Source organism: Apteryx mantelli, assembly GCF_036417845.1.
Source record: "Apteryx mantelli isolate bAptMan1 chromosome 38 unlocalized genomic scaffold, bAptMan1.hap1 SUPER_38_unloc_1, whole genome shotgun sequence".
In the NCBI taxonomy this organism is placed as follows: domain Eukaryota; kingdom Metazoa; phylum Chordata; class Aves; order Apterygiformes; family Apterygidae; genus Apteryx; species Apteryx mantelli.
The window spans coordinates 64,340-90,544 of record NW_027118455.1 but is presented as its reverse complement, the minus strand read 5'-3'; the positions used below and the strand labels follow the sequence as shown (position 1 = coordinate 90,544).

Here is a 26,205-nt window from a genome sequence, read left to right as displayed (position 1 = left end):
TGAGCTGTGGGGCAGCAGTGGGGCTGCGGGGTGGGTTTTGGGGGTGCTGTGGGCAGCACCAGGGGTGCAGGGTGGGTTTGGGGGAGCTGTGGGCAGAAGTGGGGCTGTGGAGTGGTTTTGGGAGCTGTGGGCAGAACCAGGGTGGCGGGGTAGGTTTTGGGGGGCTGTGGGGGCAGCAGTGGGGCTGTGGGGTGGGTTTTGGGGAGCTGTGGGGCAGAACCAGGGGTGGTGGGGTGGGTTTTTGGGGAGCTGTGGGGCAGAACCAGGGTAGTGGTGTGGGTTTTGGGGGGCTGTGGGGCAGCAGTAGGGCCGTGGGGCAGCCCCAGCTGGGTCCGGGGCCCGTGGGGTGAGGAGGGCGCTGGCAGGGGGGAGGTAGGGGGCAGCCGTGGGGCAGCGCCGTGGGCAGCGGCCAGCTCGTCCCTCCCCCCAGCGCCGGGGGGGCCGGGGCCGCAAGGGCCGCTCCAAGCGGGAGGCGGCCGCCAACACGAACCGGCCCAGCCCAGCCGGCCACGAGCGGCAAGGTGGCCCAGAAGCTGCAGCGGGCCCAGGCCCGCGCCCACGCCCGCCCCTGAGCAGGTGGGTGCGCCAACATGGCCGCCCCTGCGCCCGCCCCTGAGCAGGTGGGTGCTCCAACATGGCCGCCCCCGCGCCCACGCCCCGCCCCTGAGCAGGTGGGGTGCGCCAACATGTCCGCCTCCACGCCCGCGCCCGCCCCTGAGCAGGTGGGTGCGCCAACATGGCTGCCCCCGCGCCCGCGCCTGCCCCTGAGCAGGTGGGTGCTCCAACATGGCCGCCCCCACGCCCACGCCCGCCCCTGAGCAGGTGGGTGCGCCAACATGGCTGCCCCCGCGCCCGCCCCTGAGCAGGTGGGTGCGCCAACATGGCCGCCCCCGTGCCTGCGCCCGCCCCCTGAGCAGGTGGGTGTGCCAACATGGCCGCCTCCACGCCCGCGGCCCGCCCCTGAGCAGGTGGTGCGCCAACATGGCCGCCCCCGCGCCCGCCCCTGAGCAGGTGGGTGCGCCAACATGGCCGCGCACGCCATGGCGACGGCAGGCCAACATGGCCGCCCCCACACCCACCCCTGAGCAGGTGGGTGCCAACATGGCCACGCTCATGCCAAGGGGGAGGGTGCCACCATGGCAACAGCAGGCCAAGATGGCCACGCTCATGCCAAGGCCTGGGCGCCGCCATGCCAAGATGGCGGCGCTCATGCCAAGGCCTGGGCACCGCCATGCCAAGATGGCGGCGCTCGTGCCAAGCGGTGGGGGGGCAGGGCACCCTGTGACCCCTCTCTGTCCCCTCCCCCACAGCCTCCGTCTGACCCGGCTCCCACGCGGCAGCCATTGTTGTCATGGCGACGGCCCCACGGCGACAGCACCCCGCACCCCCGGCTTTCACCAATAAAGAGCTTTTTTACCCCGTTTTAGGGATTCATCCGGAAGGGTTTTATTGGGGGAGGAGCAGAGCCCACCGTCCGCAACATGGCAGCAATGAGGGCGGCCATTTTGGCACTCGTGCCGAGGCGGTAAGGAATGACATCACTTCCTATGGGCTATGATGTCATGCCCCCGGCAGCCATTTTGGAGTGCCCCACCCTTGCTGGGGGGGGAACAGGGGAGACTCCCAGCATCCTTTGCACTGCCGGAGGTGCTGCCTGCAAGGGATGCTGGGTAATGGGAGAGGGCGGGGCCAGGAGGCTCTAGCCCCACCCCCTGTGGGGGGAGGTTCATAGTCACTAATTAAAGGCACTAATTAGAAGAAGATAATTAAGAAGAAAAAGGCCATACCCCCTTGGGGTAGAACCATGGGCTACACTGACCAATCAGGTGCCCCGAAGGGCTTCCTCCCTGGAAAGCTCCGCCCCTTGGCCCAGCCAATCAGGTGCTGGGGGCATCTCCAGGCCGGCCAATCAACAGAAACGTTCAACGTGGCCGCGCAGATGCCAGGCTGTGGGGCGGGGCCTGAGGGGGCCCAGCCAATGGGGGAGTGAGGGGGTGGGGCCCCAGCATGGTGCCATGACTTGCCCCATAGGGGCCACTCCACACACAGCCCCTCTCCTGCCCCATAGGGACCCCACAGCCCCCTCTCCTGCCCCATAGGGACCCCCACAGCCCCCTCTCCTGCCCCACATGGACCCCCACAGCCCCTCCCCTGCCCCATAGAGACCCCACAGCTCCTCCCTGCCCCACACAGACCACCACAGCCCCCTCTCCTGCCCCATAGGGACCCCCCAGCTCCCTCTCCTGCCCCATAGGGACCCCACAGCCCCTCCTCTGCCCCACACGGACCCTCACAGCCCCCTCTCCTGCCCCACACGGACCCCCCACAGCCCCCTCTGCCCCATAGCGGCCCATCCCCCCCCATAGGAAGCGGCCCCGCCCCGCACTGATCCTGGAGTCGCCGCACAGCGCATGCGCGTCGCCACGGCCCCCCTCCAGCAGCCCACAATGCACCGCGCGGGGGGGGGGAGGGTGTCTGAAGAGGGGGATTCCCCCCCTCCCGCCAGGACGTCTCCGCGGTCCCGCCCGCCCCCGCGCTCCCCATTGGCCCGCCGCGCCACACCCCTCGCCCCTATTGGCCGGCTCCTCCCAGCCTCCCCCCCTCCCTCCCTCCTGCTTCTCCTCCCTCCCCCCCCCCGCCCCGCGCTCCCCATTGGCCGGTGCGCGCCGCGCCCTTCACCCCCATTGGCTGGAATCCCTCCGGTGAGGTGGGCGGGGGCGGAAGTGACGTCAGCAGCGCGGCCGTTTCGAACCCTCGGCGGCAGCAGGCGCGGCGCGGCGCTCCCCCCCCCCCCCCATGGTGCTTCCCCGTTGCGGGGGGGGGGGATGAAAAAAATGACTAAAAAAAAGCCCCCAAATCCCTCGAAAAAAAGCCCAAAGCGGCTGGGGAAGAGCCGGGGGCTTCCCGGTGCGGGGGGGGGGAGGGGGGTGGTTTCCCGCTCCCCCCCCCCCATCGGGGAAAGGGGAAGCAGCGACACCGGGGCGGGGGGGGGGGGGGGGGGGGGCGAAACCGAAACGGCCGCGGCTTTAAATCCCCCCCCCCGCCGCCCCGCACCGGGGTGGCAGCGGCGGCGCGATGCGACTGCGGGGTTAGGCCCGGCCTTGGAGGGGGGGGGGGGGGGCAGGCGGTTTTGGGGGAGGGAACCCCCAATTTGGGGGTGCCCGGCCCCCCCCCCAAAACGCCGTGACCCCCCCCTCTAATTTTATGCCCCCCCCCCACAATTAGGGCTGTGGCTGCTGCTGCTGCCGCTGCTGCTGCCGCCGGGGGGGGCGGCCGGGGGGGGGCCTGCGGGGGCTCTGCCGGCGGCTGCTGTGGGAAGCGCGAGCGCTGGCGCAGCAATACGTGAGTGTTGGGGGGGGGGGGGAAGGATTTGGGGGGGGGGTCCGGATGCCTGGGCTCCCCCCCCCCCATAAAAATAACCCCCCCCCCCCCCCTTTGGCAGGTGGCCGAGCGGCTGCACGGGGCCCGGATCCACCTGGCGCCCCCCCCCGGGCACCCGCTGGCCGTGGGCATCCTGGCGCGGGACTGGCTGGCGCTGACGGTGAGCGGGGCGCCGTGGGGCGGGGGGGGACGCCGTGGGGCGGGGGGGGCTCTGGGGGAGCTATGAGGTGGGGGGGGCTCTGGGGCGCCGTGGGGCAGGACGGGGGGCACTGAGGCGCCGTGGGGTGGGTGCGGGGCACTGTGGGGCAGCTGTGGGGCACCGTGGGCTGATTGGGGGGCACCGTGGGGCAGCCGTGGGGCAGTGACCCACACCCCTGTCACCCCCCCCAGACCCCCCCAGCGGCTGCAGGGGCACCTGGGGGCTCTGGGCTGGGACAAGGGGACGCTGTGGGGCACCGTGGGGTGGGTTCGGGACGCTGTGGGGTGGGTTCGGGGCGCCGTGGGCAGCCGTGGGGCAGTGACCCACACCCCCGTTCCCCCCCCAGGCCCCCCAGCAGCTGCAGGGGCTCCGGGCTGGGACGAGGGGACGCTGTGGGGCGCCGTGGGGCGGGTTCAGGACGCCGTGGGGGCGGTTCAGGGTGCCGTGGGGCAGCCGTGGGTCACTGCCCCACATCCCTGTCCCCCCCCCGCAGGCCCCCGAGCGGCTGCAGGCGCTGGGCCGGGACGAGGGGATGCTGTGGGGCGCCGTGGGGCGGGTTCAGGGCGCCGTGGGGTGGGTTTGGGACGCCGTGGGGTGGGGTTCGGGACGCCGTGGGGCAGCCGTGGGTCGCTGCCCCACACCCCCGTTCCCCCCCCAGGCCCCCCAGCAGCTGCAGGGGCTCCGGGCTGGGACAAGGGGACGCTGTGGGGCGCCGTGGGGCGGGTTCGGGACGCCATGGGGGCCGGTTCAGGGTGCCGTGGGGCAGCCGTGGGTCACTGCCCCACATCCCTGTCCCCCCCCCGCAGGCCCCCGAGCGGCTGCGGGCGCTGGGCTGGGACGAGGGGATGCCGTGGGGCGGGTTCGGGACGCTGTGGGGTGGGTTCGGGACGCCGTGGGGCAGCCGTGGGTCGCTGCCCCACGCCCCCGTGCCCCCCGCAGGCCCCGAGCGGCTGCGGGCGCTGGGCTGGGACGAGGGGACGCCGTGGGGCGCCGTGGGGCGGGTTCGGGACGCTGTGGGGCTGGTTCAGGGCGCTGTGGGGTGGGTTCAGGGCGCTGTGGGGTGGGTTTGGGATGCTGTGGGGCAGCCGTGGGTCGCTGCCCCACACCCCCCGTCCCCCCCCGCAGGCCCCCGAGCGGCTGCGGGCGCTGGGCCGGGACGAGGGGACGCCGTGGGGGCGCCATGGGGGGGGTTCAGGGCGCCGTGGGGTGGGTTCGGGACGCCGTGGGGGCGGTTCAGGGTGCTGTGGGGCAGCCGTGGGGCAGTGACCCACACGCCCCCGTGCCCCCCCCGCAGGCCCCCGAGCGGCTGCGGGCGCTGGGCCGGGACGAGGGGACGCCGTGGGGCGCCATGGGGGGGGTTCGGGACGCCATGGGGGGGGTTCAGGGCGCCGTGGGGCGGGTTCGGGACGCCGTGGGGCAGCCGTGGGGCAGTGACCCACACGCTCTGTCCCCCCCGCAGGCCCCCGAGCGGCTGCGGGCGCTGGGCGGGCGGCTGCCGCTGCTGCGGGGGCGCCTGGGGGCGCTGGGCCGGGGCGAGGGGGGCGGCCGGGCGGCCGGACGTGCAGCGCCGCGCGCGGAGCCTCGCCTGGGACCTGCGCGACCTCGGCCGCCACATCGCCGCCCAGGTGGGGCCGGGGGGGGGGGGCGCCCGGACGCCTGGGCCCCTCGTTTGGGGGGGGGGGGGACACCTGGGCCCCATGGGGGAGGAATGGGGGGGGGGGGCCGGACACCGGGGCCCCTGGTTTGGGGGATGGGGGGGGGCGCCCGGACGCCTGGGCCCCTTTCCAGGGGGGGTGGGGGGGCTGCCGGACGCCTGGGCCCCTCGTTTGGGGGATGGGGGGGGGGCGCCCGGACGCCTGGGCCCCTTTCCGGGGGGGGGCGGGGGGGCTGCCCGGACGCCTGGGCCCCTCGTTTGGGGGATGGGGGGGGGCGCCCGGACGCCTGGGCCCCTTTCCGGGGGGGCGGGGGGGGCGCCCGGACGCCTGGGCCCCTGGTTTGGGGGATGGGGGGGGTCACCCGGACGCCTGGGCCCCTTTCCGGGGGGGGGGCGGGGGCTGCCTGGACGCCTGGGCCCCTGGTTTGGGGGATGGGGGGGGTCACCCGGACGCCTGGGCCCCTTTCCGGGGGGGGGGGCGGGGGCTGCCTGGACGCCTGGGCCCCTCATTTGGGGGGAGGGGGGGGTCACCCGGACGCCTGGGCCCCTCATTTGGGGGATGGGGGGGGCTGCCCGGACGCTGGGCCCCTTTCTGGGGGGGGCGGGGGGGGACGCCCGGACGCCTGGGCCCCTTTCTGGGGGGGGCGGGGGGTGCCCGGACGCCTGGGCCCCTCATTTGGGGAATGGGGGGGGTCACCGGACGCCTGGGCCCCCGGTTTCGGGGGGGGGGACACCTGGGCCCCATGGGGGAGGAATGGGGGGGGGGCCGGACACCGGGGCCCCTGGTTTGGGGGATGGGGGGGGCGCCCGGATGCCTGGGCCCCTCATTTGGGGGGATGGGGGGGTCACCCGGACGCCTGGGCCCCTTTCTGGGAGGGGCGGGGGGGTCACCCGGACGCCTGGGCCCCTCATTTGGGGGATGGGGGGGGGTCACCCGGACGCCTGGGCCCCTTTTCTGGGTGGGGCGGGGGGGCACCCGGACGCCTGGGCCCCTCATTTGGGGGATGGGGGGGTCACCCGGACGCCTGGGCCCCTTTCTGGGGGGGGGCGGGGGGTCACCCGGACTCCTGGGCCCCCGGTTTGGGGGGGGGCGGGGGGCACCCAGCCGCCGGGTCCCCCACGGGGCTGAGCCGGGTGTCGTCCCCCTCCCCCCCCCCCCCCCCCCCCCTACAGCTGGGGGAGCCGCCGCCGCCCCCCCCCGCGGCGCCGCCCGCCCCCCCCCCCGGCGAGTGGGGCCGCCGGCGCGAGGCCTCGGCGCTGCATGCGGGCGCTGGAGCGTTTCCTGCTGCGCGCCGTGCGCGACTTCGCCCTGCTGCGACCCCCCCCCCCCCCATGGCGGCGGCGGCGGCGGCGGCGACCGGGACCCCCCCCCCATGGCGACGGTGACCGCGACGACCGGGACCCCCCCCGCCGCGGCGACGGCGACCATGGCGACGGCAACCGGGACCCCCCCCATGGTGACCGGGATCCCCCCGCGGTGACGGTGACCACGGCGACCGCGGCGACCGGGACCCCCCCACCACGGCGACGGTGACCATGGCAACGGTGACCATGGCGACCAGGACCCCCCCCGCGGCGACAGTGACTGCAGCGACGGTGACCGCAAGCGACCGGGACCCCCCCGCCACGGCGACGGTGACCATGGCGACGGCGGACGGGACCCCCCCCACGGTGACCACGGCAACCGGGACCCCCCCCCACAGCGATGGTGACCGTGGTGACGGTGACCACGGTGACCGGGACCCCCCCTGCTGCGGGTGATGGTCACCATGGCAACCGGGACCCCCCCCACCGTGGCGACGGTGACCACGGCAACCAGGAGCCCCCCGCCATGGTAACAGTGACCGTGGCGACCGGGACCCCCCCCCCGGGTGACGGTGACCACGGCAACGGGGACTTCTCCATAGCAACAGCGACCACGGCGACCGGGATCCCGCTGCCATGGCAACAGTGACCGTGGTGATTGGGCCCCACCCGTGGTGACGGTGACCATGGCAACCGGGACCCCCCCCCCGTGGTGACGGTGACCGTGGCGACCGCAGGGGGCCCCGGCATCCGGCCCCTCCCCCGCCGCGTTATTTATTGGCTATTTATTGGGGAAAAAAGGGGGCGAACGGGGAGTTTCCTGCTGCAATAAAGGCGGGGCCGGGCCCTGCCCCGCCCCCACCGCTGCCCCGCCCCCTTTTTGGGTTCGTTCCGCCCCTGTTTGGGTCGGAGGCGCCCGAAGTCCTGGAGAGTGAAAGCGAAACCTCCCCCCCCCCGGGGCTTCCCCTGGGCCGGTCATGTGAGGGGGCGGGGCCTCGCATGGGGGCGGGGCCTCGCATGAGGGCAAGGGGCGGGGCTTCACGTGAGGGGGCGGGGCCTCCCACGAGGGCATGTGGGGAGAAGGGGGTGGCTGTGCTGTGCTTTGGCCCCGCCCCCACCATGAGGCCCCGCCCCCACCATCCTCAGCCCCGCCCCATCTCTAAGCCCTGCCCCACACCTCAAGGCCCCACCCCCATCTTGAGGCCCCACCCCTTGGCTCTGCCCCCCCCCTCCAGTGCCATGGGGCTGGGGGGGGGCTGCAGACCGGGGCTCCTCCCCCAGCAGGTGCCTGGAGAAGCTGCTCTGCCCCACGGCGCCCCCCATCCTGCCCCACGGTGCCCCTTGTCCTGCCCCATGGCCTGACCCCCCCACTGCACCCCACAGCCCCCCACAGCCCCTCACTGCCCCGCATATCCCCCCCATAGCCACTCATGGCCCCCCATTGCCCCGCAGCTCCCCACTGCCTGGCCCCCCCATGGCCCCCCATAGCTGCCAATGGCCCCCCACAGCCCCCCATCGCCCCCCACGGCCCCCCATAGCCCCCCCATCGCCCCCCACAGCACCCCGTAGCCGCTAATGGCCGCCCCCGGCCGGGAAGCGCCGCTGTCGCCATGGCAACCCGCGGCGGCCGGGGGGGGGGGCGCTGTCACGTGACCACGCGGTGACGCGTCGGCGCCCTGGCGGCGTCTGGGGGCGGGGCCTGGGGGCGGGGCGGGGCTTGCGCGGCGCCACGTGACCCCGGCGAGCCCTGGCGGCGCGTGGGGGCGGGGCCTGGGGGCGGGGCGGGGCGGGGCTTGCGCGGCGCCACGTGACCCCGGCGAGCGATGGCGGCGGAGAGCGGCGGGGGCGGTTGGCGGCGCCTGGCCGCTGCCGCGGGTGAGTGAGGGGCGGCCCGGACCCATAGCCGGACCCATAGCCGGACCCGGACCCCCGGTCTGCCCCATAGATGGACCCATAGATGGGCCCGGACCCCCTGCCTGCCCCATTGATGGACCCGGACCCCTTGCCTGCCCCATAGATGGACCCATAGCTGGCCCCGGCCCCACGGCCTGCCCCATTGATGGACCTAGACCCCCTGCCTGCCCCATAGCCGGACCCATAGATGGACCCAGACCCCCATCCTGCCTCATAGATGGACCCATAGCCAGCCCTGGTCCTACAGCCTGCCCCATAGATTGACCCGGCCCCACTGCCTGCCCCATGGATGGACCCACACCGCACGCCCAGCCCCCTGCCTGCCCCCTAACTGGCCCCAGGCCCCCTGCCTGCCCCATGGATGGACCCACACCGCGCCCCCAGCCCCATAGCCAGACCCACACTGCACCCCCGGCCCCACAGCCTGCCCTGGACCCCCAGCCTGCCCCACACTGCACCCCCAGCCCGCCCTGCCCCATAGCTGAGCCCAAGCCCTGCCCCTCTCTGCTCCCAGCCCCACAGCCTGCCCCATAGCCTGCCCCACACCGCACCCCCAGCCCCACAGCCTGCCCCATAACCCACCCCCTCTGCTCCCAGCCCCACAGCCTGCCCCACACTGTGCCCCCGGCCCCATAGCCAGACCCACACTGCGCCCCCAGCCCCACTGCCTGCCCCATAGCCGGCCCCGTAGCCTGCCCTGGACCCCCAGCCTGCCCCACACTGCGCCCCCAGCCCCATAGCCAGACCCACACTGTGACCCCAGCCCCATGCTGCACCCCTGGCCCCACTGCCGGCCCCATAGCTGGCCCCATAACCTTCCCTGGACCCCCAGCCCCACAGCCTCCCCCATAACCCACCCCCTCTGCTCCCAGCCCCACAGCCTGCCCCATAGCCAGCCCCACACCGCACCCCCAGCCCCACAGCCTGCCCCATAACCCACCCCCTCTGCTCCCAGCCCCACAGCCTGCCCCACGCCGCACCCCCAACCCCACAGCCTGCCCCATAGCCTGCCCCACACTGCTCCCACCCCCCCCAAAACTGCCCCCCAGCCCCCCAATCCGCCCCCCAACCGCTGCCCCACCTCACCCCACGCAGACGAGGAGCCGCCGGAGCCTCCGAGCCTCCGGAGCCGCCGAGTTCCCGCTGGAGGGACAACGCTGCCTTCTGGTGAGACCCCGGGGGGGCTCGTGCGACGGTGACCCCCCCCCGGGTCCCCGTGACCCCCCCGTGTCCCCCGTGACCCCCCCCCGGGTCCCCGTGACCCCCCCCCGGGTCCCCGTGACCCCCCCGTGTCCCCCGTGACCCCCCCCGGGTCCCTGTGACCCCCCCTCGCCGCCCCCCCCCCAGGATCCTGGGGCTCTGCAACAACTTCGCCTACGTGGTGATGCTCAGCGCCGCCCACGACATCCTGCGCCGGGAGCCGGGCGCCGAGCAGGTGGGTGCGAGACCCTCGTGCGAGACCCCGTGCGAGACCCTCGTGCAAGACCCCATGTGAGACCCCGTGCGAGACCCCGTGCGAGACCCTCGTGCGAGACCCCGTGTGAGACCCCCGTGCGAGACCTCGTGCGAGACCCTCGTGCGAGACCCCCGTGCGAGACCCCGTGCGAGACCCTCGTGCGAGTCCCCGTGCGAGACCCCGTGCGAGACCCCCGTGCGACTCCCTCGTGCGAGACCCCGAGCGAGACCCTCGTGCGAGACCCCGTGCGAGACCCTCGTGCGAGACCCCCGTGCGACTCCCTCGTGCGAGACCCTCGTGCGAGACCCCGTGCGAGACCCTCGTGCGAGACCCTCGTGTGACTCCCTCGTGCGAGACCCCGTGCGAGACCCCGTGTGAGACCCTCGTGCGAGACCCTCGTGCGAGACCCCGTGTGAGACCCCCGTGCGAGACCCCGTGCGAGACCCTCGTGCGAGACCCCCGTGTGAGACCCCGTGCGAGACCCTCGTGTAAGACCCTCGTGCGAGACCCCGTGCGAGACCCTCGTGCGAGACCCTCGTGTGAGACCCTCGTGCGAGACCCTCGTGCGAGACCCCCGTGCGAGACCCCGTGCGAGACCCTCGTGCGAGACCCCCTTGCGAGACCCCGTGCGAGACCCTCGTGCGAGACCCTCGTGCGACTCCCTCGTGCGAGACCCCGTGCGAGACCCTCGTGCGAGAGAGACCACGTGCGAGACCCTCGTGCGAGACCCTCGTGCGAGACCCCGTGCGAGACCCCGTGCGAGACCCCGTGCGAGACCCTCGTGCGAGACCCTCGTGCGAGACCCCGTGCGAGACCCTCGTGCGAGAGAGACCCCGTGCGAGACCCCCGTGCAAGACCCCGTGCGAGACCCTCGTGCGAGACCCTTGTGCGAGACCCCGTGCGAGACCCTCGTGCGAGAGAGACCCCGTGCGAGACCCCCGTGCAAGACCCCGAGCGAGACCCCCGTACGAGACCCTCGTGCGAGACCCCGTGCGAGACCCCGTGCGAGACCCTCGTGCGAGACCCCCGTGCGAGACCCCCGTGCGAGACCCCGTGCGAGACCCCGTACGAGACCCCCGTGTGAGACCCCCGTGTGAGACCCCCGTGCGAGACCCCCGTGCGAGACCCTCGTGCGAGACCCCGTGCGAGACCCCCGTGTGAGACCCCCGTGCGAGACCCCGTGCGAGACCCCGTACGAGACCCCCGTGTGAGACCCCCGTGTGAGACCCCCGTGCGAGACCCTCGTGCGAGACCCCCGTGCGAGACCCCGTGCGAGACCCCGTGCGAGACCCCGTGCGAGACCCCCGTACGAGACCCCCGTGTGAGACCCTCGTGCGAGACCCCGTGCGAGACCCCGTGCGAGACCCCGTGCGAGACCCCCGTGTGAGACCCTCGTGCGAGACCCTCGTGCGAGACCCCCGTGCGAGACCCCCGTGCGAGACCCTCGTGCGAGACCCCCGTGCGAGACCCCGTACGAGACCCCGTGCGAGACCCTCGTGTGAGACCCCGTGCGAGACCCCCGTGCGAGACCCTCGTGTGAGACCCCGTGCGAGACCCTCGTGCGAGACCCCGTGCGAGACCCCGTGCGAGACCCCGTGCGAGACCCTCGTGCGAGACCCCCGTGCGAGACCCTCGTGCGAGACCCCCGTGTGAGACCCCCGTGCGAGACCCCGTGTGAGACCCCGTGCGAGACCCCCGTGCGAGACCCTCGTGCGAGACCCCGTGCGAGACCCTCGTGCGAGACCCTCGTGTGAGACCCCGTGCGAGACCCCCGTGCGAGACCCTCGTGCGAGACCCCCGTGCGAGACCCCCGTGCGAGACCCCGTGCGAGACCCTCGTGTGAGACCCCGTACGAGACCCCCGTGCGAGACCCCGTGCGAGACCCTCGTGTGAGACCCCGTACGAGACCCCCGTGCGAGACCCCCGTGTGAGACCCCCGTGTGAGACCCCCGTGCGAGACCCCGTGCGAGACCCCGTGCGAGACCCTCGTGTGAGACCCCGTGCGAGACCCTCGTGTGAGACCCCGTGCGAGACCTCATGCGAGACCCTCGTGCGAGACCCTCGTGCGAGACCCCGTGCGAGACCTCATGCGAGACCCTCGTGCGAGACCCCGTGCGAGACCCCGTGCGAGACCCCCGAGCGAGACCCTCGTGCGAGACCCTCGTGCGAGACCCCATGCGAGACCCTCGTGCGAGAGAGACCCTCGTGCGAGACCCTCGTGCGAGACCCCGTGCGAGACCCCGTGCGAGACCCTCGTGCGAGACCCCGTGCGAGACCCCGTGCGAGACCCTCGTGCGAGACCCTCGTGCGAGACCCCGTGCGAGACCCCATGCGAGACCCTCGTGCGAGACCCTCGTGCGAGACCCCGTGCGAGACCCTCGTGCGAGACCCCGTGCGAGAGAGACCCTCGTGCGAGACCCCCGTGCGAGACCCCGTGCGAGACCCCGTGCGAGACCCCGTGCGAGAGAGACCCCCGTGCGAGACCCCCGTGCGAGACCCCGTGCGAGACCCTCGTGCGAGACCCCGTGCGAGAGAGACCCTCGTGCGAGACCCCCGTGCGAGACCCCGTGCGAGACCCCGTGCGAGACCCCGTGCGAGACCCCGTGCGAGAGAGACCCCCGTGCGAGACCCCGTGCGAGACCCCGTGCGAGACCCCGTGTGAGACCCTCGTGCGAGAGAGACCACGTGCGAGACCCTCGTGCGAGACCCTCGTGCGAGACCCTCGTGCGAGACCCTCGTGCGAGACCCCGTGCGAGACCCTCGTGCGAGAGAGACCCCGTGTGAGACCCCCGTGCAAGACCCCGTGCGAGACCCCGTGTGAGACCCCCGTGCGAGACCCCGTGCGAGACCCCGTACGAGACCCCCGTGTGAGACCCCCGTGTGAGACCCCCGTGCGAGACCCCCGTGCGAGACCCTCGTGCGAGACCCCGTGCGAGACCCCCGTGTGAGACCCCCGTGCGAGACCCCGTGCGAGACCCCGTACGAGACCCCCGTGTGAGACCCCCGTGTGAGACCCCCGTGCGAGACCCTCGTGCGAGACCCCCGTGCGAGACCCCGTGCGAGACCCCGTGCGAGACCCCCGTACGAGACCCCCGTGTGAGACCCCCGTGCGAGACCCCGTGCGAGACCCCCGTGTGAGACCCTCGTGCGAGACCCCCGTACGAGACCCCCGTGCGAGACCCTCGTGCGAGACCCCCGTGCGAGACCCCCGTACGAGACCCCCGTGCGAGACCCCCGTACGAGACCCCCGTGTGAGACCCCCGTGCGAGACCCCGTGCGAGACCCCGTGTGAGACCCTCGTGCGAGACCCTCGTGCGAGACCCCGTGCGAGACCCCCGTGCGAGACCCCGTGCGAGACCCCCGTGCGAGACCCCGTGCGAGACCCTCGTGCGAGACCCTTGTGCGAGACCCCGTGCGAGACCCCCGTGCGAGACCCTCGTGCGAGACCCCCGTGCGAGACCCCGTACGAGACCCCGTGCGAGACCCTCGTGTGAGACCCCGTGCGAGACCCCCGTGCGAGACCCTCGTGTGAGACCCCGTGCGAGACCCTCGTGCGAGACCCCGTGCGAGACCCCGTGCGAGACCCCGTGCGAGACCCTCGTGCGAGACCCCCGTGCGAGACCCTCGTGCGAGACCCCCGTGTGAGACCCCCGTGCGAGACCCCGTGTGAGACCCCGTGCGAGACCCCCGTGCGAGACCCTCGTGCGAGACCCCGTGCGAGTCCCCCATGCGAGACCCCGTGCGAGACCCTCGTGCGAGACCCTCGTGTGAGACCCCGTGCGAGACCCTCGTGTGAGACCCTCGTGTGAGACCCCGTGCGAGACCCCCGTGCGAGACCCTCGTGCGAGACCCCCGTACGAGACCCTCGTGTGACTCCCTCGTGCGAGACCCCGTGCGAGACCCTCGTGCGAGACCCCGTGCGAGACCCTCGTGTGAGACCCCGTACGAGACCCCCGTGCGAGACCCCGTGCGAGACCCCGTGCGAGACCCTCGTGCGAGACCCCGTGCGAGACCTCATGCGAGACCCTCGTGCGAGACCCCGTGCGAGACCCCGTGCGAGACCCCCGAGCGAGACCCTCGTGCGAGACCCTCGTGCGAGACCCCATGCGAGACCCTCGTGCGAGAGAGACCCTCGTGCGAGACCCTCGTGCGAGACCCCGTGCGAGACCCCGTGCGAGACCCTCGTGCGAGACCCCGTGCGAGACCCCGTGCGAGACCCCCGTGCGAGACCCCGTGCGAGACCCCGTACGAGACCCCCGTGCGAGACCCTCGTGCGAGACCCCGTGCGAGACCCCGTGCGAGACCCTCGTGTGAGACCCCGTGTGAGACCCCGTACGAGACCCCCGTGCGAGACCCTCGTGCGAGACCCCGTGCGAGACCCTCGTGTGAGACCCCGTACGAGACCCCCGTGCGAGACCCCCGTGTGAGACCCTCGTGCGAGACCCTCGTGCGAGACCCCGTGCGAGACCCTCGTGCGAGACCCCCGTGCGAGACCCTCGTGCGAGACCCCGTGCGAGAGAGACCCTCGTGCGAGACCCCCGTGCGAGACCCCGTGCGAGACCCCGTGCGAGACCCCGTGCGAGAGAGACCCCCGTGCGAGACCCCCGTGCGAGACCCCGTGCGAGACCCTCGTGCGAGACCCCGTGCGAGAGAGACCCTCGTGCGAGACCCCGTGCGAGACCCCGTGCGAGACCCCGTGCGAGACCCCGTGCGAGAGAGACCCCCGTGCGAGACCCCGTGCGAGACCCCGTACGAGACCCCGTACGAGACCCCGTGTGAGACCCTCGTGCGAGACCCTCGTGCGAGACCCCGTGCGAGACCCCGTGCGAGACCCTCGTGCGAGACCCCGTGCGAGACCCCGTGCGAGACCCCCGTGCGAGACCCCATGCGAGACCCTCGTGCGAGACCCTCGTGCGAGACCCCGTGCGAGACCCTCGTGCGAGACCCCCGTGCGAGACCCTCGTGCGAGACCCCGTGCGAGACCCTCGTGCGAGACCCCGTGCGAGAGAGACCCTCGTGCGAGACCCCCGTGCGAGACCCCGTGCGAGAGAGACCCCGTGCGAGACCCCGTGCGAGACCCCGTGCGAGAGAGACCCCCGTGCGAGACCCCCGTGCGAGACCCCGTGCGAGACCCTCGTGCGAGACCCCGTGCGAGAGAGACCCTCGTGCGAGACCCCCGTGCGAGACCCCGTGCGAGACCCCGTGCGAGACCCCGTGCGAGACCCCGTGCGAGAGAGACCCCCGTGCGAGACCCCGTGCGAGACCCCGTGCGAGACCCCGTGCGAGAGAGACCTTCGTGCGAGACCCCCGTGCGAGACCCCCGTGCGAGACCCTCGTGCGAGACCCTCGTGCGAGAGAGACCCCCGTGCGAGACCCTCGTGCGAGACCCTCGTGCGAGACCCTCGTGCGAGAGAGACCCTTGTGCGAGACCCCCGTGCGAGACCCTCCCATGTGAACCCCCCCCCTCACGTCTCTTCGCCCCCCCAGGCCCCCGCGGATCCACCCCACGGCGCCAACGGCAGCGTCTCCCCCTACGACTGCAACCCCATGTCCACAGGGGTGAGTTGGGGGGCGGGGCCTCTGCTGTGTGGGCGGGGCCTAGCCCTGGGGTGTGGCTTCACCCCGGGGGTGTGGCCTGGGCTTAGGGGGTGTGGCTTCACCACGGTGGGGGTCTGACCTGGCTCTGGGGGGGGGAGGGGTCTGGCTTTGGGAGTGTGGCCTGGGCCTTGGGGGCGTGGCTTCATCCTGGGGGTGTGGCTTGACCCCTGGGGGTGTGGCTTGGCCTTGGGGGTATGGCTTGGCCTTGGGGGTGGAGCCTATGCAGCTGTGCTCTTGCCCTGGGGGTGTGTGGCTTCACCATGGGGAAGAGCCTGGCCTGGCATTGGGGGGTGTGGCTTGGCCCTGGGGGTGTGGCCTTTGCCCGGGGGCGTGGCCTTGTCCTGGGGGCGGGGTCTCGGCTGTGTGGGTGTGGCCTGGCCCTTGGGGGTGTGGCCTCACCCAGGGGTGTGATGTCACCTGGGGGGGGGCACCTGGTTTTGCCTTGGGGGTGAGGCCTCCCCTGGGGATGTGGCCTACCTGAGGGGGTGTGGCCTACCCGAGGGGGCGTGGCCTCACCCTGGGGGCGTGGCTTACCCTGGCCCCGCCCCTTCTAGGCGGTGCTGCTGGCCGACATCCTGCCCACGCTGCTGATCAAGCTGGTGGCTCCGTTCGGCCTCCACCTGCTGCCCTACAGGTGTGTGTGTGGGGGGGGGCTCGGCCCGGACGCCTGGGCCCCCGACCCGGACACCTGGGTCCCTCCCGGACACCTGGGCCCCGTCCCGGACGCCTGGGCCCCCAACCCGGACACCTGGGCCCCCAACCCGGACACCTGGGCCCCCATCCCAGATGCTTGGGCCCCCATCCCAGACATGGACCCCCCATCCCGGACACCTGGGCCCCCATCCCGGCTGCCTGGGCCCCGACCCGGACACCTGGGCCCCATCCCGGACACGTGGGCCCCGACCCGGATGCCTGGGCCCCCAATCCGGACACCTGGGCCCCATCCCAGACACCAGGTCCCCCCCATCCCGGACGCCTGGGCCCTCATCCTGGACACCAGGGGCCCCGTCCCGGATGCCTGGGCCCCGACCCGGACACCTGGGCCCCTTCCTGGACACCAGGTCCCCCCCATCCCGGACACCAGGGCCCCTCCCGGATGCCTGGGCCCCCATCCCGGACACCTGGGCCCCATCCCGGACACCAGGTCCCCCCCCATCCTGGACACCAGGTCTCCCCCCATCCCAGACACCAGGTCTCCCCCCATCCTGGACACCAGGTCTCCCCCCATCCCAGACACCTGGGCCCCATCCTGGACACCAGGTCTCCCCCCATCCCAGACACCTGGGCCCCATCCTGGACACCAGGTCTCCCCCCATCCCAGACACCTGGGCCCCATCCCGGACACCAGGTCCCCCCCCATCCTGGACACCAGGTCTCCCCCCATCCCAGACACCTGAGCCCCATCCTGGACACCAGGTCTCCCCCCATCCCAGACACCTGGGCCCCATCCCGGACACCAGGTCCCCCCCCATCCTGGACACCAGGTCTCCCCCCATCCCAGACACCTGAGCCCCATCCTGGACACCAGGTCTCCCCCCATCCCAGACACCTGGGCCCCATCCTGGACACCAGGTCTCCCCCCATCCCAGACACCTGGGCCCCATCCCGGACACCAGGTCCCCCCCCATCCTGGACACCAGGTCTCCCCCCATCCCAGACACCTGAGCCCCATCCTGGACACCAGGTCTCCCCCCATCCCAGACACCTGGGCCCCATCCCGGACACCAGGTCCCCCCCCATCCCAGACACTGGGTTCCCCCCGTCCCGGACGCCTGGGCCCCGTCTAACCCCCCCCCTCCTCCTGCCCGCACGCAGCCCCCGCGCGGTGCTTTGTGCCCTGGGCGCCTGGGGCAGCTTCGCCCTGGTCTCGCTCTCCGCCGGCGTCGCCCTCAGCCTGGCCGGTGAGTGACGGGGACCCGGGGGGGGGACGGGGACCCCGTGGGGGGGGGGACACACGCTGTGGGACCCCCCTGACCCCCCCCAACCCCGACCCCCCCCCCCAGGCGTGGTGCTGGCCAGCGCCTCCTCGGGGCTGGGCGAGGTGACGTTCCTGGCGCTCGCCTCCTTGTACCCCAGGTACCGCCGGGGGGGGGGACGCGGGGGGGGGGACCCCATAACGCATTGGGGGGGGGGTTGGGGGTCCCGGGGGGGCCATTGGGGGGGTCACTGGGGAGCCAGGTTGGGCCTGGGGGGACCCTGGGGGGGTTATTGGGGGGGTGTTGGGGGTCCCGGGGGGCCCTGGGGGGTTATTGGGGGGGGTTGGGGGGGCCCTGGGGGCAGTTGGGGGTCCCAGGGGGGTCGGGGGGGGGTCATTGGGGTGGTTGGGGGGGCCCTGGGGGGTCATTGGGGTGGTTGGGGGGGCCCTGGGGAACCAGGTTGGGTTTGGGGGAGCCCTGGGGGTGGTTGGGGGTCCCTGGGGGGTCTGGGGGGGTCATTTGGGAGCTAGGTTGGGTTTGGGGGGGCCCTGGGGGGTTATTGGGGGTCTGGGGGGGGCCCTGGGGGTGGTTGGGGGTCCTGGGGGGTCTGGGGGGGTCATTGGGGAGCCAGGTTGGGTTTGGGGGGGGCCCTAGGGGGTCATTGGGGGGATGTTGGGGGTCCCTGGGGGGGTTGGGGGTCCCGGGGGGGTCTGGGGGGGTCATTGGGGAGGGTTAGGGGGGCCCTGGGGAGCCAGGTTGGGTCTGGGGGGGGCCCTGGGGGGGGTTATTGGGGGGTTGGGGGGGGCCTATGGGGGCAGTTGGGGGTCCCAGGGGGGTTTGGGGGGGTCATTGGGGAGGGTTGGGGGGGGTCCCTGGGGGTGTTGGGGGTCCCGGGGGGGTCTGGGGGGGCCATTGGGGAGCCAAGCTGGGTTTGGGGGGGCCCTGGGGGGTCATTGGGGGTCTGGGGGGGGCCCTGGGGGTGGTTGGGGGTCTCGGGGGGGTCTGGGGGGGTCATTGGGGGGGTGTTAGGGGTCCCAGGGGGGGTCGGGGGGGGTCATTTGGGAGCCAGGTTGGGTTTGGGGGGGCCCTGGGGGGTCATTGGTGGGGGGTTGGGGGTCCCGGGGGGGCAGTTGGGGGTCCCGGGGGGGTCTGGGGGGGCCTTGGGGGGCTATTGGGGGTCTGGGGGGGGCCCTGGGGGTGGTTGGGGGTCCTGGGGGGTCTGGGGGGGTCATTGAGGAGCCAAGCTGGGTTTGGGGGGGGCATCATGGGGGAGCTGGGGGGGGGTCAGGGGTGTTGGGGGGGGTCAGGCGCTCTGGGGGGGGGGGTGGGACGCGTTTCGGCCCCCCCCCCGTGACGTGTGTCCCCCCCCTCTGCCCCCCCGCAGGGCGGCGGTGGCCTCCTGGGCCTCGGGGACGGGGGCGGCGGGGCTGGGGGGGGCCCTGGCCTACGGGGCCCTGACGCAGGCGGGACTGGGCCCCCCCCGCGCCTTGCTGCCGATGCTGGCGGTGCCGCAGGCCGCGCTGCTCAGGTACCGGGGACACGGGGGGGGGACACGTGTGGGGCGGGGGGGGGCCGCTATGGGGCAGGCGAGAGGGGGGGTAACGCCTCCCCCCTGCCCCCCCCCCCCACCAACAGCTACTTCTGCCTGCTGCGGCCGCCGCCGCCGCCCCCCCCCCCCGCGGAGCAGCCGCTGCTGGGGGCCCCCCCGGAGCCGCCCCCCCCCGGCACCAAGTGGAGGGTGGTTAAGGTGAGGAAATTGGGGGGGGGGGGGCGCCCGGACGCCTGGGCCCCTTCCCCGGATGCCTGGGTCCCTCCTGGACACTTGGGTCCTTCCCGGACGCCTGGGCCCCTCCCGGACGCCTGGGCCCCTCCCGGATGCCTGGGTCCTTTCCCGGATGCCTGGGCCCCTCCCGGACGCCTGGGCCCCTTCCCTGGACGCCTGGGTCCTTCCCGGACGCCTGGGCCCCTCCCGGACGCCTGGGCCCCTCCCGGACGCCTGGGCCCTTCCCGGACTCCTGGGCCCCTCCCCGGACTCCTGGGTCCCCCCGGACACCTGGGCCCCTCCTAGATGCCTGGGACCCTCACGGACACCTGGGTCCCTTCCCGGATGCCTGGGCCCCTCCCGGACGCCTGGGCCCCTCCCGGACACCTGGGTCCTTCCCGGACAACTGGGCCCTTCCCGGACGCCTGGGTCCCTCCCGGACACCTGGGTCCTTCCCGGACGCCTGGGCCCCTCCCAAACGCCTGGGCCCTCCCCAGACTCCTGGGCCCTTCCCGGACTCCTGGGCCCCTCCCGGACGCCTGGGCCCCTCCCCAGACTCCTGGGCCCTTCCCGGACTCCTGGGCCCCTCCCGGACGCCTGGGCCCCTCCCCAGACTCCTGGGCCCTTCCTGGACTCCTGGGCCCCTCCTGGACTCCTTGGCCCTTCCAGGACGCCTGGGCCCCTCCCGGACGCCTGGGCCCTTCCCGGACACCTGGGCCCCCCCGGACACCTGGGCCCCTCCCGGATGCCTGGGCCCCTCCCAAACGCCTGGGCCCTCCCCAGACTCCTGGGCCCTTCCCGGACTCCTGGGCCCCTCCCGGACGCCTGGGCCCTTCCTGGACACCTGGGTCCTTCCCGGACACCTGGGCCCCTCCCAGACACCTGGGTCCCTTCCCGGACACCTGGGCCCCTCCCGGACACCTGGGCCCCTTCCCGGACACCTGGGTCCTTTCCCGGACTCCTGGGTCCCCTCCCGGACACCTGGGCCCCTCCCGGACACCTGGGCCCCTTCCCGGACACCTGGGCCCCTCTGGACTCCTGGGTCCCTCCCGGACACCTGGGTCCTTTCCCGGACTCCTGGGTCCCCTCCCGGACACCTGGGCCCCTCCCGGACACCTGGGCCCCTTCCCGGACACCTGGGCCCCTCTGGACTCCTGGGCCCCTCCCGGACGCCTGGGTCCTTCCTGGATGCCTGGGTCCCTCCCGGACGCCTGGGCCCCTCCCCGGACGCCTGGGCCCCTCCCGGACACCTGGGCCCCTCCCGGATGCTTGGGCCCTTCCCGGACTCCTGGGTCCCTCCCGGACACCTGGGCCCTTCCCGGACGCCTGGGCCCCTCCCGGACGCCTGGGCCCTTCCCGGACGCCTGGGCCCCTCCCGGACGCCTGGGCCCCTCCCGGATGCTTGGGCCCTTCCCGGACTCCTGGGTCCCTCCCGGACGCCTGGGCCCTTCCCGGACGCCTGGGCCCCTCCCGGACGCCTGGGCCTCCTCCCCATCTGCCGCCCCCCCCCCCGCAGGGTCTCCTGAAGTACCTGGTGCCGCTGACGATCGTCTACTTCGCCGAGTACTTCATCAACCAGGGCCTGGTGCGTCCGCGGGGGGGGCGGAGCCTCGTGGGGTGGGGGGCGGAGCCTCGTGCGGTGTGGGGCAGCACCGTGGGGCCGGAGCCCTGACCCACACGTCCCCCCGCGCACAGCTGGAGCTGCTGTACTTCCCGGGATCGGCGCTGAGCCACGCGGAGCAGTACCGCTGGTGAGAGGCGCCGTGGGGCCGGCGCGTGTGGGGCAGGACGGGGGGGGGCGGCGCCGCCCCCTAAGTGCCGCCCCCTAAGCGCCGCCCCACGGCGCCGCAGGTACCAGCTCGCCTACCAAGCCGGCGTCTTCGCGTCGCGCTCGTCGCTGCGCTGCGTCCGCCTGCGCCGCGTCTGGCTGCTGGCGCTGCTGCAGGTGCGAGGCGGGTTTCCGGGGGGGGCGGCGCTGCCCCACGGCTGCCCCCTAAGTGCTTGTCGTCGCCCCACAGAGCGTCAACGCGGGGCTGGTGCTGAGCGCCGTGGTGGGGCGCTGGCTGCCGGGGCCGGCGGCCGCCTCGGCGCTGGTGGGCTACGAGGGGCTGCTGGGGGGAGCCGCCTACGCCAACGCCTTCGCCCGCGTCGCCCTCGAGGTGGGTCGCCGTGGGCGGCGGGGGGTGTGGGGCGGGGTGTGGGGCGGCGCCGTGGGGCTGACCCACGCGTTCCTCGGCCCCGCAGGCGCCCCCCGAGCAGCGGGAGTTCGCCATGGCGGTGGCGGCGGTGGGCGACGCGCTGGGCATCGCCCTGGCGGCCGGGGCTGCCGTGGCCGCGCACGACTTCTTCTGCCGCCACGGTTGAGCTGCCCCACGGCGCCGCCCCACGGCGAGGGGGAGGCCTGGGACCCACAGCGCTGCCCCACGGCGAGGGGAGCTCTGGGACCCATGGCGCTGCCCCACGGCGAGGGGGAAGCCTGGGACACACAGCGAGGGGGAGCTCTGGGACCCACAGCTCGGACCCACGGAGAGGAAGGAGCTTTGGGACCTACGGTGCTGCCCCACGGCGAGGGGGAGGCCTGGGACCCACGGCGAGGGAAGCTCTGGGACCCACAGCTCAGACCCACAGCGAGGGGGAGCTCTGGGACCCACGGCTCGGACCCACGGCGAGGGGGAGGCCTGGGACCCATGGCTCAGCCCCATGGTGAGGGGGAGGCCTGGGACACACGGAGCTGCCCCACGGCAAGGGGGAGCTCTGGGACCCACAGCTCAGCCCCACGGCGAGGAGGAGCCCCGGGACCCACAGCACTGCCCCATGGTGAGGGAGAGCCCCGGCTCAGCCCCACGGCGAGGAGGAGACCCAGGAGCCGCAGCGACACGGACCCCTGGCCGTGCCCCACGGCAAGGAGGAGCCCTGGGACCCCTGGCTCTGCCCCACGGCGAGGCGGAGCCCCGGGACCCACGGCGACATGGACTCCGGGCTCTGCCCCACGGCGAGGCAGAGCCCCAGGACCCACAGCAGCGCTGTGGGCGGGGCTAATAAAGCAATGGCCCCTCCCCTTGGTCTGACGTGTCCCTGGGGGCGGGGCTGGGGGTGGCGGGGTCGCGCGCTGCTGGCGCCGGACTACATTTCCCGTCGCTCCCTGCGCTCGCTCGCTACCGGAGTTCCGCTTCCGGTCGCTCCCCCTCCCCGTGCGGCGGTGACGGCGGTGACGTCAGTTCCGGCGCGCAGGCGCGGTCTTTGCGTCGCGCAGCTCGGTCCGGGCAGCAGCAGCAACCGCCGTCGCGTGCGAGTGAGGGGGGGGGGGGAGGCCCGGGGGGGGATGTGGGGCGGGGGGGGGGGAAATCTGTGGGGCCGGGCCCGGAGGGGGGAGCTGTGGGGCGGGAGGATCCTCGGGGGAAGGGCGGGGGGGGAATCTGTGGGGCTGGGGGTTCTGTGGGGCCGCGTGTGGGGAGCAGCTGTAGAGCCCCGTGGAGGGGAGGAAGTTATGGGGCCGTGGGGCCATTTGGAGGCTGGAGGATCTATGGGGCTGATCACGGGGTTAACTATGGGGCTGAGAAGCAGATCTGTGGGGCTGGAGGATCTATGGGGCTGATCACGGGGTTAACTATGGGGCTGAGGAGCAGATCTGTGGGGCTGGAGGATCTATGGGGCTGAGAAGCAGATCTGTGGGGCTGGAGGATCTGTGGGGCTGACCGTGGGGATAGCTGTGGGGCTGAGCAAGAGATCGGTGGGGCTGGGGGAGCCGCGGGCCAGCGCCGTGGGGCGAAGGCGGAGGAGCCGTGGGGCTGGCAAGGGGGCGGCCTGCCGGACGGAGGCTGGGAGGGACGGAGCCGTGGGGCAGGGCTGCGGGGGGGAGGGGGGGGGCCGTGGGGTGGGCTGTGGGCGAGCCGGGGTCGTGTGGGGCAGGCCGGGGCTGTGGGGCTATGTGGGGCAGGCCGGGGTGGTGTGGGGCAGGCTGCGTGGGGCAGACTGGGCTGTGGGGCAGCCTGCGAGGCAGCTCACGTCCGTGGGTGGTGTGGGGCAGCCCGTGTCCGTGTGGGGCAGGCTGTGTGGGGCAGCCCACGAAGCAGCTCGCGTGGGGCAGCCGTGGGCAGCCCCAGCTGAGCCCCACCCACCCCACAGCCCCCCCCCACAGGCGCCGCCATGTCGCGCTTCTTCACCACCGGCTCCGACAGCGAGTCCGAGTCGTCCGTCTCCGGCGACGAGCTGGTGGCCAAACCCGTGGGCGGCAACTACAGCAAGTGAGCGGCGCCGTGGGGCAGCGCGTGGGGCACGCCGTGGGGCAGAGGGACCCACCGCCAGCGCCCCCACACACCGTTCCCCCCCCCATTTCCAGGCCCATCCTGCTGAGCGACGACGAGGAGGACACCAAGCGGGTGGTGCGCAGCGCCAAGGACAAGCGGTGAGCGCCGTGGGGGGCGGCGGCCGTGGGGCAGCCGTGGGCAGCCTGCTGACCCCCCGCTCCGCCCCACAGCTTCGAGGAGCTCACCAACCTCATCAAGACGATCCGCAACGCCATGAAGATCCGCGACGTCACCAAGTGCCTGGAGGAGTTCGAGCTGCTGGGCAAAGCCTACGGCAAGGCCAAGAGCATCGTGGACAAGGAGGGCGTCCCCCGCTTCTACGTGCGCATCCTCGCCGACCTCGAGGACTACCTCAACGAGGTGGGGTGTGGGGGGCGCCGTGGGGCGCGTCCGTGGGGCGGGACGTCCCCCCCGGCCCTGCCCCACACGTCTTTTCCCCCCGCGGCAGCTGTGGGAGGACAAGGAGGGCAAGAAGAAGATGAACAAGAACAACGCCAAGGCGCTCAGCACCCTGCGCCAGAAGATCCGCAAGTACAACCGCGACTACGAGAGCCACATCGCCAGCTACAAGCAGGTGGGGGGGACACGCGCCGTGGGGCGACGCGCGCGCCGTGGGGCGACACGCGCGCGCCGTGGGGCTGCCCCTCACCCGCCGCCGCGCCGCCCCGCAGAACCCCGAGCAGTCGGCGGACGAGGACGAGGAGAGGAAGAGCCGGGATTCGGAGGGTGAGCGCCGGCGCGTGGGGCGGGATGTGGGGCAGGGGATGTGTGGGGCGGCACCCTGAAGCCCCGCCCCCTTCCCGCAGGCTCCACCTCCTCCTCGGAGGACGAGGATGACGAAGGCGTGAGCGCCGCCGTTTTCCTCAAGAAGAAGGACTCGGGCGCCGACTCCCGCAGCCGCTTCCTCAAGAAGATGGACGTGAGCGGGCGCCGTTTTGGGAGGTTTGGGGCTCCCCAGCGTGCTCTGGGGCAGCCCGATCCCTCCTTTTCTCCCATCTCCCGCCCCGCAGGCGGAGGAGGACGAGGAAGAGGAGTCGGACGACGACGAAGACTGGGGATCTTCCGACTCGGACACCGACTCGGAGTCGGACGAGGACGAGGGCAAATACACGTCGTTGGCGTCCAAGTTCCTCAAGAAGTGAGGGAGATTCCGTCTACGTCGGCTTGCCCGGACGCCTGGGCCCTCGGCCCGGACCACCTGGGCCCTCATAGACGATAGAGTCCAACAGTCCCTCTCAGACAGCTCCCCCCCGCGTCCGTCTCCCCGCTCGGGCACTCCCCTGGCCGGCCCTCCGCTCCTGACAGGGCCCTCCCCCCGGACGCCTGGGCCCTCACGCCGGTGTCGCCCGCGTAGGGACGAGGACAAGAAGAGCGGCGAGAAGAAGCGGGAGGAGAAGGCCAAGAAGAAGCACGACCCGCAAGGCGCGCCGCTACGAGGACGAGGACGAGGACAACGAGGGCGGCGAGTGGGAGAAGGTCAAGGGCGGCGTCCCGCTGGTCAAGGTGAGGCGTTGTGGGGCGGGGGGGGGTCGCCGTGGGGCAGGAGCGGCCCCCCCACACCCCCCTACTGATCCCCCCTGCCCCCCCCCGGGGCAGGAGCAGCCCAAGATGTTCGCCAAGGGGACGGAGATCAACCACGCCGTGGTGGTGAAGAAGCTCAACGAGATCCTCCAGGCTCGGGCAAGAAGGGCACGGACCGGTGAGGCCGCGGGGCGGATGTGGGGCGGATGTGGGGCGGGGCCGCCGTGTGGGCTGACCCCCGCGTCCCCCCCCCTGCGACCCCCAGGGCGGCGCAGATCGAGCTGCTGCAGCTGCTGGTGAGCATCGCCAACGAGAACAACCTGGGGGTGGCCCTGGAGGTGAAGATCAAGTTCAACATCATCGCTTCGCTCTACGACTACAACCCCAACCTGGCCTCCTACATGAAGGTGCGGGGGCGGCCGTGGGGCTGGGCGGCCGTGGGGCGGCCGTGGGGCAGGGCGGCGACGCGGGGAGGCCCCACGGCGTCTCCCGCCGCAGCCCGAGATGTGGCAGAAGTGCCTGGACTGCATCGAGGAGCTGCTGGACATCCTCTTCGCCAACCCGGACATCTTCATCGGCGAGAACATCGTGGAGGAGTCGGAGAACCTCTCCAACGCCGAGCAGGTGCCCGGTTTTGGAGGTGGGGGCGCTTGGGGGGCGCTTGGGGGGCACCGTCCCCGCTCACCCCACCTCTCCCCCCCCTTTCCCGCCCCACAGCCGTACCGCGTGCGCGGCTGCATCCTCACGCTGGTGGAGCGCATGGACGAGGAGTTCACCAAGATCATGCAGAACACCGACCCCCACTCGCAGGGTGAGTCCGCCGCGCGCCGGGAGCCTCCGGAAACATCCGGACGCAGCCGGAAACGTCTGGAAGCATCCAGAAATGTCTGGAAACATCCAGAAGTGTCTGGAAGTGTCTAAAAGTAGTTGGAAGTGTCTGGAGGCATCCAGAAATATCTGGAGCATCCAAAAATGTCTGGAAGTATCTAAAAGTAGTTGAAAGTGTCTGAAGCCTCCAGAAATGTCTAGAAATGTCGGGAAGTGTCCAAAAGTAGCTAGAAGTGTCTGGAAGTGTCCAAAAATATTCAGAAACGTTTAGAAATGTCCAGAAACGCCTGGAAGCGTCTGGAAACGTCCAGAAGTGTCTGGAAGTGTCTAAAAGTAGCTGGAAGTGTCTGGAGGCATCCAGAAA

At 73.0% G+C, this 26,205-nt stretch overlaps 2 protein-coding genes and 2 long non-coding RNA genes across 4 annotated transcripts; all 4 read left to right on the top strand.

Moving 5' to 3' along the window:
• Positions 1-383: 383 nt before the first annotated feature.
• On the top strand, positions 384-1,423 carry LOC106492223 (uncharacterized). The gene is made up of 2 exons (XR_010887066.1): positions 384-576; positions 1,311-1,423. It is a non-coding gene; the product is annotated as an uncharacterized lncRNA (long non-coding RNA).
• A 1,869-nt stretch (positions 1,424-3,292) lies between these two features.
• On the top strand, positions 3,293-5,172 carry LOC136995477 (uncharacterized). The gene is made up of 3 exons (XR_010887065.1): positions 3,293-3,342; positions 3,443-3,541; positions 5,040-5,172. It is a non-coding gene; the product is annotated as an uncharacterized lncRNA (long non-coding RNA).
• Positions 5,173-6,939: 1,767 nt separating this feature from the next.
• Positions 6,940-21,670, top strand: CLN3 (CLN3 lysosomal/endosomal transmembrane protein, battenin). The gene is made up of 15 exons (XM_067316772.1): positions 6,940-7,105; positions 8,285-8,414; positions 9,549-9,620; positions 9,801-9,888; positions 15,397-15,468; positions 16,062-16,141; positions 17,323-17,408; positions 17,511-17,583; positions 18,808-18,951; positions 19,059-19,170; positions 20,702-20,770; positions 20,881-20,936; positions 21,037-21,130; positions 21,204-21,344; positions 21,430-21,670. Exons 1-15 carry the CDS (start codon positions 6,940-6,942, stop codon positions 21,547-21,549), a joined length of 1,503 nt encoding a protein of 500 aa, XP_067172873.1. The 3' UTR covers positions 21,550-21,670.
• A 746-nt stretch (positions 21,671-22,416) lies between these two features.
• Positions 22,417-25,949, top strand: LOC106489419 (eukaryotic translation initiation factor 3 subunit C-like). The gene is given in 15 exon segments (XM_067316766.1): positions 22,417-22,477; positions 23,311-23,429; positions 23,525-23,590; positions 23,663-23,852; positions 23,941-24,066; positions 24,164-24,218; positions 24,299-24,411; positions 24,503-24,630; positions 24,847-24,907; positions 24,909-24,995; positions 25,089-25,167; positions 25,170-25,191; positions 25,279-25,420; positions 25,512-25,637; positions 25,731-25,949. Coding segments are annotated over 14 exon segments (1,497 nt in total). The 5' UTR covers positions 22,417-22,477; positions 23,311-23,331; the 3' UTR covers positions 25,935-25,949.
• The last annotated feature ends 256 nt before the right edge of the window (positions 25,950-26,205 follow it).